Source organism: Acinonyx jubatus, chromosome A3 (assembly GCF_027475565.1).
Source record: "Acinonyx jubatus isolate Ajub_Pintada_27869175 chromosome A3, VMU_Ajub_asm_v1.0, whole genome shotgun sequence".
In the NCBI taxonomy this organism is placed as follows: Eukaryota; Metazoa; Chordata; class Mammalia; order Carnivora; family Felidae; genus Acinonyx; species Acinonyx jubatus.
The window spans coordinates 131137709-131150682 of NC_069388.1; the positions used below are offsets into that span (position 1 = coordinate 131137709).

The 12974-nt window shown below is 39.2% G+C and overlaps 1 protein-coding gene across 3 annotated transcripts in view; it reads left to right on the forward strand.

Moving 5' to 3' along the window:
* The window catches only part of ADAM17 (ADAM metallopeptidase domain 17), a 52292-nt gene that overhangs the window by 19494 nt on the left and 19824 nt on the right, over positions 1 to 12974 (forward strand). The window contains exons 5-10 of one of the 3 annotated variants that reach the window (XM_027077845.2): positions 3382 to 3550; positions 4760 to 4893; positions 8033 to 8122; positions 10160 to 10273; positions 12302 to 12446; positions 12554 to 12642. In XM_027077845.2, coding sequence (XP_026933646.1) covers positions 3382 to 3550; positions 4760 to 4893; positions 8033 to 8122; positions 10160 to 10273; positions 12302 to 12446; positions 12554 to 12642 — 741 coding nt within the window. Of the gene's footprint in view, positions 1 to 3381; positions 3551 to 4739; positions 4894 to 8032; positions 8123 to 10154; positions 10274 to 12301; positions 12447 to 12553; positions 12643 to 12974 lie in introns of those variants that run through there. The other 2 variants (XM_027077847.2, XM_027077848.2) reach the window with 2 other exon arrangements.

A 12974-nucleotide genomic window follows, 5' to 3' on the forward strand; every position in this document is an offset into this window, starting at 1 on the left:
TCTCTCTACATAATAAACTTAAAAAAAAAAAAAGATGATGTTTTTCCTCCCCCCTTTCTGCTTTGAAAACGTTCAGATTTACAAAAGGACTTTATAGATACCCTGTGACTTTCATTAACTGATGGCATACTACCACGTGTGCTTTATTGTTCTTTTTTTTCCCCTCAAAGGGAAAATAAGTTTCAGACATCATGACACTTTACCCCTAAATGCTTCAGTGTACGTCTCCTAACATTAAACGTACTCTTCTACATAGCCACAATAAACACACCTGAGAAAATGAAAATAATTCTGTAGCATTATCTAACAACACATAGTCCAGATCTCTAGTCATCCTCAAAATCTCCTTCATAGATCTTCCCCCTCCCAATTTAGGATCAGTTAAGGTTCTTGCCTCTTAATTAGTTGTTCATCAGTTGACTTTTTCTGGCCACTTGTTGATAATGGTGATAATAGGATTTGCTTCTATTAGTAGTAATAGTAAGTGCCTTTGTCTTGAAATCTTAATATATAACTAGATTCATTATGTTATCTTTAAGATAGATGTATCAGTACTTTACCCCATGAAAAAAATTATGTTCAGATAAGTTACTTTTCGAAGGTACATAGTAGGGGTACAGTTGAGGTCTGAACCCAGATATCTCTGATCGCAAAGCCTGCTATCTTTTTCTGTGTTAGACTGGCTGTATTAGGAAACTCTTTTTTTTAAAAAAAATTTTTTTTTTCTTTTTCAACGTTTATTTATTTTTGGGACAGAGAGAGACAGAGCATGAACAGCGGAGGGGCAGAGAGAGGGAGACATAGAATCAGAAACAGGCTCCAGGCTCTGAGCCATCAGCCCAGAGCCTGACGCGGGGCTCGAACTCACGGACCGCGAGATCGTGACCTGGCTGAAGCCGGACGCTTAACCGACTGCGCCACCCAGGCGCCCCAAGGAAACTCTTAATATGAATTTAGAGATGTTTGATCCAGAAGAAAACATTTTTCTCTTTTCCTGTTTGTAGGCCAAATGACGGTCCCTACAACCAAGGAGTTGGTTAGGTAACTTTTTGAGGTTTCTGCTAGCCCTGTGGTTCACCATCTCTTTCTTTTTTTTTAAATTTTATTTTAGAGAGAGAGCGTGAGCAGGGGAGAGGGGCAGAGGGAGAGAGAGAGAGCTCAGTGAGGAGCCTGACATGGGGCTTGATTCTGCAACCCTGGGATCATGACCTGAGCTGACCAAGTCAGACACTCAACTGACTGAGCCACCCAGGAGCCCCATTGTCTTGTTTCGTAAATCTACTCCATACATGGATTATGAAAGAAGACACACACACACACACACACACACACACACACACACTACACACACACACTTGACTGTTGAACAACATGGATTTCAAGTGCGCAAGTCCACTTACATGCAGGTCTTCTTCAATAAATATATTAGAAAATTGTTTGGAGATTTGCAGTAGTTTGAAAACACAGATGAACCATGTGGCCTAGAAATGAAAAAATTAAGGGAAAGTTAGGTATTGTAAGAATATAGTATACAATACATGTGATGTACAACATATGTGAATCAGCTGTTTATGCTGTTGGTAAGGCTTCTGGTCAAGAGTAGGCTGTTAGTATTTGTTTTGGGGGCATCAAAAGGTACGTGTGGTGGATTTTCAACTGCATGGGGGCGTCAGCGCTCCTGACCCCTCATTGTTCTAGAGTCAACTATATTTAACAGCTTTATTGAGATAAAATTCACATTCTGTACAGTTCACACATTTAAAGTGTGTACTTCGTTGGCTTTTAGTGTATCCTAGAGTTATGCGGTCATCACCACCCAACGATTTTGGAACATTTTCATCATCCCCGGAAGAAACACTGTACTCTTTAGCAGCCCGCCACCCTTTGCCCCCAACTTCCCTAGACCTAGGAAACACTAATCCACGATCTCTGTAGATTTGCTTGGTCATTCATGTAAATGGAATCACAGTATGTGGTCTGTTGTGTTTGGCTTTTTTCACTTGGGATGTTTTTTCTTTTTTTTTTATTTTTTATTATTTTTTAAAAATTTATTTGAGAGAGCACGAGTTGGGGGAGGGACAGAGAGAGAGAGAGTCAGTCAGTCCCAAGCAGGGTCCGCACTGTCAGCACAGAGCCCCATGCGGGCTTGAACCACGAACTGTGAGAGGATGGCTGGAGCCGAAGTCAGACACTTAATTCACTGAGCCACCCAGGCACCCCTCGCTTAGAATGTTTTCAGGGTTCACCCATGTTGCGGTTCGTGTCAGTACTTCATTTCTTCTTATTGCCAAATAATAGTATATTTCACGGATGTGTCACGTTGTGCTTATTCATTCATCAGTTGGGCATTTGGGTTGTTTTCACTTGTTTGGCTGTTGTGAATAATGCTGTCGTGGACATTTGTGAACAGAAGTTTTTGTGTGAGTATATATTTTCTCTCGGGTTTGTAGTGGGAGTGGAATTTCTGGGTCAGATGGTATCTCTATTTTTAACCTTTTGAGGAACTGCTGAGCTGTCTCCCCTAGTGGCTGCACTGCACGTTCTACCATTTTACATTCCATAGTATGTGAGGCTTCTGACTTCCCCACATCCTCACCCGTGCTTGTTATTACCTGTCTTTGATTCCAGCTATCCTAGTGGGTGTGAAGTCATGTCCTTGTGGTGTAGATTTCCATTTCCGTAAGTTATGTGCGTTATACAAATGTGTGTACGCGTGCACGTGTGTATATGAAATACCGTTTTGGTACTTTTCCTCACAAGCCGCCTAGTTTTGATGAGACCGGCATCCGTACAGGAGCTTTGTTCTTGCCTTGGGTAACTTTTCAAGTATGTCAGCTCTGATTTACTGTGACCTTGTGATAGGAGAAGCAAAGACTTTTCAGAAACTGCTTTCTTTGGAAAGCGATAATAGGCTTTAGGTAACATTGCTGTGAGTCTTCAGCCTTGCCTTCTGGGGCAAAACCTCCATGGCACAAAGATACCAAGGAAGCTGGAATAGAATACCACAGCCAGTCTCCCTCCTTGCTAGAGGCCATCCGTCACCCAGAGTAGGGTTGGTATGCAGCAGGCGCTACACAAATGGTTTTGAATGATTGGAAAAAGGTTATGCGTTTTCTCTTGTGGAGCCTCTAAAAGGTTTCATAACTTGTACAAAATAATGCTTTTTTCATATATGCATAAAATCAAAGAGTGAATAATCCATGTATTTATTTACCAGCAGAGAAACTCTGAGAAAAACTGAGGTGATTTCTTTTTGATAAAATGACTAATCGGTTTACTTAACCTGGAAATGAACGTCATCTAGAAACAAAGAATGTTGTTAAGAATTTAGTGGTGAGGAATTCTTATAGTTTGCATCTCAATTTACGTTTTCTATTTTAGCCACTTTGGAGACTAATTAATGATACTAAAGACAAAAGAATGTTAGTTTATAAATCTGAAGACATCAAGAATATTTCACGCCTGCAGTCTCCAAAAGTGTGTGGTTATATAAAGGCGGATAACGAAGAGTTGCTTCCAAAAGGGCTAGTAGACAGAGAGCCACCTGACGGTAAGACTTAACAAATAGTTTTTCAAATGAGACGCAAGCATGACGTCTGTCTTCAGTAGGGGTGATTATTAATTGGGGGAAAAATATTATCAAGTTATTATAGTATTTGACTTGAAAATAGAGTTTTACTCAGAAATTTAATTCTTTTGCCTAGAAAATAATGGAACAATAAAGATTGGAAAAAGACTGCAGAAAAGGGAAATTGAATAACCTGAGGGGATTTTTTTTTTTTGTAAATATTAAAGAAGGATTGATCACATATAATGTTTAAGTGGGTGTGGTGAGGAAGGAAAGTGTTTTTATTTGGAGAATTTAAAAATGAGAAAATAGTACCATTGAGAACAATCTTGAGATAAGTTTATAAGAAATTAGTTGGTACCAAGAGAGATCTGTACTTTTCAGAAAGAGGGCTGTCAGCCTTGGGACAGATCACTTCAGAGTCATTTTAAAACAAAACCATCTTGGAGAAATACTCTACTGTCCTCATTTTTTGAAAACTTAGAAAATTTATTACTAACATTTTAGTATATAAATACATAAATTCTCAATTTTGTATTTGATAAGGAAAATGATCTATTACCATAAATGTTTTTAATGTCTGATTATCTTTATAGTTTTATTATTACTTTGGTTAATTCGTAGACTTCTAGAAGAAAATGACAGTTTCATAGCCCAGAAGTAAATTAGTTGCTTATTTTACTTGAAGTACTTTTTAAAGTATCCTCATTTTAGAAATTAAGGAGGCACTTTCCTTGGTTTTGAATTCCACGTTAAAAAGATTTTTTTTTTAATGTTTATTTTTGATAGAGAGGGAGCGTGCACGTGCACACTCATGCATGAGCAGGGGAGGAGCACAGAGCGGGGGTGGGGAGACACAGATATGAAGCAGGCTCCAGGTTCCGAGCTGTCAGTACAGAGCCCGATGCGGGGCTCGAACTCACGGACCATGAGATCATGACCTGAGCTGAAGTCGGCACTTAACCAACCAACTGAGCCACCCAGGCGTCCCTGAATTCTATGATTTTAAAACCTTATATGACTTTTCATTTTTCTGTCTTCCTCCAAATTGTTTTTTTGTTTAAAATATCTTTAAAGATACTAAGCACAAATAATGTTTGTTTCAAAAGTATGCTAGATTTAAAGCGTTACTGTAAAAAACTCCTTGTTTTGATGAATTTTGATTTAATAGTGCATACAAATTCATATTAGAGCTTGTTCATCGGGTGAAGAGAAGAGCTGACCCTAATCCCATGAAGAACACGTGTAAATTGTTGGTGGTAGCAGATCATCGCTTTTACAAATACATGGGCAGAGGGGAAGAGAGCACAACTACAAATTACTTGGTGAGTATCTGATACTGGATCAGGTCACTGGACACAAAGATTCAGTTAGGTAGGCGAATTCCATTCAAGAGAAGACTGCTGTGATGTGAAATGTGGTGAAACAAGATTTGTTTCAGATGCCCTGTCATTTCCTAAAATATTTGGGAGCTCTCTGAAGTTCTTTTTTTTTTTTTTAATTTTTTTTTTCAACGTTTATTTATTTTTGGGACAGAGAGAGACAGAGCATGAACGGGGGAGGGGCAGAGAGAGAGAGCGAGACACAGAATCGGAAACAGGCTCCAGGCTCTGAGCCATCAGCCCAGAGCCCGACGCGGGGCTCGAACTTACGGACCCCGAGATCGTGACCTGGCTGAAGTCGGACGCTTAACCGACTGCGCCACCCAGGCGCCCCATGAAGTTCTTAACATTACTCTGTAGAGATTCTAGTTTCAAATATTTGAAACCCCATTTTACCTTTGAACTACTATTTTCTGCACGTGAGAATTTTTATGCATATTAATTAGGTTTAGGAAGAGTTCATAACATAGGCTTCCCTTCTGTTCAAGTGAACTTTCTGAAAACATCACTGCTATAATGGCCGTGATCCTGTTGGTGACTCATGTATGGATGTATGCTCCAGAGTGGAAAAAAAAGTATTTGTATGAACCTCTGTGTGTTCTTCGCCTCTATGTTTATTTCAGAGCAGATGGTCTGCTTGTTTTATGTTGTATAAAATAGCTAATTGTTGGAATATAAATACGTGGAATAGATGGGATTTACAAGGTCATAACTGTAAAGATTCAAAGGAAAGATTACAGAAGTACTGACATGGGTTTTTAAGCCTTTACTGTTATAATTTGAAAAGCCAAGGGAATCCTATTTCATTGACATTTTTTGTTGATATGATCTCATTCGTCATGATAACTGGGCACTGACAAAATGTTGTTGTTGAGGGAATAAAAGAGAATACAGCTATTCATGATCCAAGAGCCTAGGCCTTTCTCATTGCCTTTCTCATTGCCTTGCTTGTTCCGTTCTCTGTGTTTCATTTGTACCCTCCCTCACCCTTCTTTCCCTTCCCTTCCAATGTCAAGTGAAAGAATTTATTATGAGGGTAGTAGGAGTAGTGTGTGAAGTCACTGTAATTCTTGTTCCGAATTAAGAGATTCTTTCTTGAAAAAGCTCCTTTCTCAATACGGGTTTTGTATTAAAAGATCTTAATTTCCTTTTTTTGTTCATTATACCACAATGTGAATATAATGAGAGGTCTAGTCTTAGAAATTGTATTTTTTAGTTTTACACTTACTATAAGCCAAGAACAGTTTCTTAGATCTGTAATGTGCTTCACCGTTACTGGAACAAACCTCATCTGGCCAGTTTTTGAACAATAGGATAGTCTCCTTGAAGAAAAGATGGGTAATGAGCATTTTGTTCTTACGTAGTTTGAATCATCCTTGACCCTCCTCCCCCAGTATTCTTTGTCTGCCTCCCTTCCCAAAGCAGAGAACAGAAGAAAGGAGGAACGTGGAGCCTCACTCCTCTGTCCATCTCTTTACCTGGTCCTTGGTGCTGGTTTGCCCAGGGAGGGTCGGGGATAGATTGAGCAGTATCTGTCCCTGCTCCTCACCTCTTTTCTTTTCTTTTCTTTTCTTTTCTTTTCTTTTCTTTTCTTTTCTTTTCTTTTCTTTTCTTTTCTTTTCTTTCTTTTCTCCTTTCCTTTCCTTTCCTTTCCTTTCCTTTTTCTTCTTTCCTTTTTTTCGTTCTTTTCTTTCTCTTTCTTTCTTTTTGAAATTTTAAATTTTATTTAAATCCAAGTTAATGTACAGTGTAGTATTGGTTTCAGGAGTAGAATTCAGTGATTCATCACTTACATACAACACCCAGTGCTCATCCCAGCAAGTGCCCTCCTTAATGTCCATCACCCATCTAGCCCATCCCCCAACCCAACAACACGCCTTCAGCAACCCCCAGTTTGTTTTCTATATTTCAGAATCTCTTATGGTTTGCCTCCCTGTTTTTATCTTATTTTTCCTTCCCTTCCCCTATGTTCATCTGTTTTGTGTCTTAAAATCCACGAGTGAAATCATATATTAATCTTTCTCTGACTTATGTTGCAAATGATAAGATTTCATTCTTTTTGATCAAGTAATATTCCATTATATGTATATATGAGGTGTATGTATATATATATATGTGTGTGTATATATATATATATATATATATATACACACACACACACACACATACACATACATACATATATTATATATTCTTTATCTGTTTGTCAGTTGATGAACATTTGGGCTCTTTCCATAACTTGGCTATTTGGGTTCCTCCTTTCCGAGAAAGACATTTGAAGTTCTTGCTAAAAACTAGAGTGAAGAGACTGCTTCTTAGAAGGGAATATTTTAGGTACGTTGATTGACTTTGAACTTTCAGTATTACGGTTGAATGGAATGGCAGTTTTTAAAAAACTGTTACTTGATATTTTGGTTCCATATGCAGTTGATAACCTAAAATTTGAGATTAACTGTACCATTTCTTTTTTTTTTAATGTTTTTTTTAATTTATTTTTGAAAGAGACAGAGCATGAGCAGGGGAGGGGCAGAGAGAGACAGAAACACAATCTGTGTGATTCAAACTCATGGTCGCAAGATCATGACCTGAGCCAAAGTCGGCTGCTGAAGGGACTGAGCCACCCAGACACCCCTAACTGTCCCACTTCTTGGTTCTGGTAGCAGTATGTTTGCGGCTAGGAATCATTGTTAGTGTTGTCAGTGATGAAGAATAACTTCTCTTTTTTTTTTTCCTAAGCTTATTCTTGAGAGGGAGAGAGCTCACACACGAGCGCGAGAGGGACAGAGAGAGAGAGAAAGAGAGAGAGAGTCCTCAGCAGACTACACAGTGTCAGTGTAGAGCCCGACACGGGGCTTAAACTTGTGAACTGTAAGATCATGACCTGAGCCCAAATCAAGAGTTGGACACTCAACTCACTGTGCCACCCACACCCCCCAAGAATAACATCTTAATGCTTGTTTTATAATTGGTGGAAACTTTTACAGTGCCATTTTCTCTAAACTGGCATTTGTAATCCCAACAAAATTTATATTACATTGCAAAGCGTAGTAAACATATGCATGTCTTTCTTTTATAAACACAGATAGAGCTTATTGACAGAGTTGATGACATCTATCGGAACACTTCATGGGACAACGCGGGTTTTAAAGGTTACGGAATACAGATCGAGCAGGTACTTACCAACGGATGTGGCTTTTATTACTCAGCTGAGTGATGCCATCTAAGTATTTGTCACTTGTATTCAGAGTCCAGAAGCTTATCTTAGATTCTGATCTTAAATATTTTCAAATGACAGTGATTTTTATCTAATAAATTGTGCAGCGTTTTGAAATAATTATTTATAGATTGTGAAGTTTTTTGTTCTTAGGCTTGTTGTAGGCAGAATGCTTTTTTACATTGCTGTGATTTCTTCTTTCTCAGAATTTATTGTTTTTATCCTCTTCGTTGTTTTACCTTTTTTTGATGATGCTTTGCATCTTTAGTCAGAATGCCGATACATACTGCTGAATCCTTAGAAAATGTATTCAAAAATACTGTGTACATTTGTAAGGCATTTATGCCTATAGAACCAGTGGGTCTCTTTTCCCCAGAATCTTCTGATTTTTTATAGTCTGTCAATGGAGTATGTCCAGCAATGATGTCTCAATGTCATCTTATCTTGCAGTAAAAATTGTTTTAAATTGGTAAGACTGATTAAAAAGATTTCTGAAATCAGCTATTGCTTTCGACAGACATTTTAATGTGTAAATTATCTTTATTTTTTCCAAGCTGTTTGTATTAAATTAGCTATATTCTTATAGGTTCTATAGCCTAGAATTTAGAGCTTTTAAAAAAAAAAAAAAACTTTAGAAATCATGCATCATACTATACTTTATAAATGTTAAACGTTTGTAGTACTTGTATAAAACTAAGAGAATTATTTTTCCCTTTTCCATTCTCTTTTACTGTTTTGCATTTTGTTTTAAGTTATTATCTGAATAGGTAATGTATACACATGGTACAAAAGCCAGTGAAAAGTAAGTCTCTTCAGCCTCTGCCCACTGTCAAGCCAGCCCCTTCCCAGAGCCATCCATGTCACGAGTTTCATAAGTATCGTTCTAGAAGTACTTTGTGCATGTATGGCATGTGTATGTGTATGTGTGTATTTGACACATGGTGGTCTGCTCTCCTCTCGCACCTTGCTTTTTCATTTTGCGAATATGTTGGCGATTATTCCGTTATGGTACATATAAAGCTGCCTCACTTGTTTAAAACAGCTGCATTGTGTTCAAGTTTTAGGGAACCCAGAAATAAAACTCCTTTTTTGCCTTAAGAACTTGGAACCACTTGGAAAAATAGGTGCAGTATAGGAGATAAAAATCTCAGCTTTATGATAACGATGACACTTGGGTCGGAGGATGTGGTTTTCAGCTGGGCAGTTGCACTGGGCTTCCCTCTATTTCATCCCAGAATTGATCTTGACCACCTACCACCAAAGCCGCAGAGGCAGAGCCTTCCCCTGTGAGCCTACTGCTTGGTGGCAGACCAGACACACTCTGTCCAGGCAGGTAGATTCGGAAGAGAGGCCAGAAACGGCTGAGCTGAGCATGGCTTAGTTCTTTTTCCTAAACAAACTCACCAGTTGATAACGTTTTATTTCTTTTGGCGAAAACCCTTTGTTCCCTTTTTTATTAAAGCAGGATTAACATGAATTTTTACTGTATGTGCAAGGAAAAGCCCTTTTCCTTTATAATCTTTTATTCCTCTGCAATGATAGACATGTAATTGTTCTGTGTCTCTGAATCATTGATTATATTGGAATAAATATTTTAGGCTCATAGAACCCAAGTTCTCATTTTATCAGACCAAATATAGAGGAAGTAAGCATATTTTTTTACATATAATTTATTGTCAAATTGGTTTCCATACAATACCCAGTGTTCATCCCAACAGGTGCCCTCCTCAATGCCAAGGAAGTAAGAGTTTAGAAGCACATTTACAAATTGATAAATCATTCACTGACCTACATATTTTCCATACCATATGCTTCTCAGTTTGTTTTTAAACATTGAATATTAGAGCTGAGGAATCTTATGGAACTTGGGTTTAAAACACTGTTTCTAGAGTGGTAGGTGATCTTATTTTGAATAGCTAAAACAGTGCAGTATTATTTCAGAGTCTTCTGACTTTTTTCTGAAGTGTTCTAAGTGTATCGTCCCTTTAAGTATAGATTCGCATTCTCAAGTCTCCACAAGATGTGAAACCTGGTGAAAGGCACTATAACATGGCAAAAAGTTATCCAAATGAAGAAAAGGATGCTTGGGATGTGAAGATGTTGCTAGAGGTAGGTGGTGGAATCCTTAGTGGGACCCTGTGAGCATCCTTTCCGGTTCCTAATACACGAGGTGTGTCTGCATTAATGAAGGGGCACATCAACAAAGGTTATTGAAAATCAGGAGCAGCTTCCCCCCCGCCCAATCCAGCAGTGACCTCACCCCTGCAGCCGGGCAGACAGCACAATGGGCCAAAAAGTTGTAAAAATGAAAAATGCTTGAGAGTGGTGCTTCTTAAACTTAGTATCTTTGAGAACCTAGTGAAGTATTGGGACTTTAGAGAGTAGATGGATACCCAATATGTACATTTTTTGCACACCGTTTTGTGCAGGTTTCTTTGAAACTTATCAGTAGATCTCCTAGGCCAGGACATGTCAAACAGTGTGACAGTGTATTAGTAGAAATATAACTTGGAGATCTGAAAGTTTTCTACAGGATTTAAAAATCTTTGTATGTTGGGCACCTGGGTGGCTCTGTCAGTTAAGCAGCCAACTTTGGCTCAAGTCACGATCTCATGGCTCCTGGGTTTGAGCCCCACCCACATCAGGCTCTGTGCTGACAGGTCAGAGCCTAGAGCCTGCTTTGGATTCTGTGTCTCTCTATCTCTCTCTCTGCCCCTCCTCTGCTTGCTCTCTGTCTCTCTCACTCAAAAAAATAAACACTGGAAAAAAATAAAAATCTTTGTGTCTTTATTCTGGTGATAAATCTAAAGGTAGCCTAATCATTTTCTGCCATTTGGATTCTTGACAGGGTATGATTGATCCTTTTTGCCACATGATTTCAGTGTCTTGGGTTTGTATATGCTATTGCTTTGTGGTAAAATGACCTTCTATGAAGTGATAGTGATCTTTAATATGTTAGTAAGTGTATTGGTGTCCAATGGTTGCTCTCACAAATTACTGCAAATTCAGCAGCTTCTAACCATGCTTATTTATCTAATAGTTTCCATGGGTTAGGCCATGCATAGCATGGCTCATCAGTCTCACAAGGCAAAAATTAAGTTTTCAAAGCTTGAATTAAAGGATATTCCCAACTCTTCATCCAAGTTGAGATCGATGGAGTGCTTCATCGTATAGTACCCTACATTACCCTACATGCCTTATCTGCTGTGTTTCACTGCCATCCCAGAGGTTGAGACAGCACTGTTTCCCCCCCCCCCCTTTTTTTTAATGTTTGTTTATTTTTGAGAGAAAGAGAGATAAGTATGAGCGGTGGAGGGGCAGGAAGAGAGGGAGACACAGAATCCGAAGCAGGCTCCAGGCTCCAAGCTGCTAGCACAGAGCCCGATGCGGGGCTTGAACCCATGAGCCGTGAGATAGTGACCTGCGCTGAAGTGGGACGCCCAACTGACTGGGCCACCCAGGCGCCCCTAGCACCGTTGACTTCTAAAGAGGCTCACCAAGTGAGTTAGTGTGTTAGGTCTGCTAGTAACAAAGCACCACAGACCAGGGGGCTTAACAGAATTTTATTTCTCATAGTTCTGGAGGCTGAAAAACCAAAGCAAATTAAAAAAAAAAAGAAAGAAAAACCTGCAGAACCTGGGCACCTGGCTGGCTCAGTCGGAAGAGTATGCGACTCTTAATCTTGGGGTTGTTTGAGCCACATGTTGGGTGTAGAGATTACCAAAAATAAATAGGGGGAAAAACCCTATAAAACCAGTAGAATCCTTGAAATACTTTAGAGGGATCCGTTTTGGTATGAGGTTCTACATCCCCTGAAGGGAATAGTCAAGCACTGAGACTGACAGAGGTGGAATGTCTTCAGGGCCAGGCTGCATGTCTGCACACTAGCCCTCTTAGTTTTGAGCTGTTCTAACAAGCTGCCAAGCTCTTCCCTATCATACCCTCCTCCCTGCCTAGCCAGCACTCCGTTCCTTAACGTGTGCAGGTGGGTGAGAAGTGTAGGTAATTGTACTCAGTTTGTGGGCTGAAGCAGAAGTGTGGTCAGTCGTATGTTACCGTTCTCCAGTGTCTGGCCGAAACGTCTTTTAGCCTGATGTCGTGGTTAATCTAATTAAGAATGCTTTGTTTTTCTTAAAGCAATTTAGCTTTGATATAGCTGAGGAAGCATCTAAAGTCTGCCTCGCACATCTTTTCACCTATCAAGATTTTGATATGGGAACTCTTGGATTAGCTTATGTTGGTTCTCCCAGAGCAAACAGCCACGGAGGTGTTTGTCCAAAGGGTAAGTTTCCATTTGTTGTGTGGCTGTGTGAGAATGGCAGACTGAGTAGATTGTATTGTAGTTCTGTGTTAAATGAGCAATCTGTCTCTGTTTCCTTTGTCCTCTAGCTTACTATAGTCCAATTGGAAAGAAGAATATCTATTTGAATAGTGGTTTGACCAGCACAAAAAATTATGGTAAAACCATCCTTACAAAGGTATGTTCTCTTATTTTTTAAAAGGATAGATTGGAGTTCATTGTGGTAGAACCTCAACTTTATATATTTACGTAGGTATCTTTTAGAAAAGTAATACATGCTTTTGTTAGTTTGTTTCCACCTAAAAAAATAACATGTGTTTTAGTGGGAAATGTGAAAATAAAAAATACAAAGGAAAAGATAAAATTACCTGTGAGATTTCTTTTGAGACCCCCCTACCCAGGGCCATTGTTTCTCCTAAAGACGCCCCCCGGCCCTGCCCCGAACCCTTCATCCTGTGGCTCCTAGGCTCCTGGTCCTGCTGTGTAGCTGTCATTTGAAGACCTCTCCAT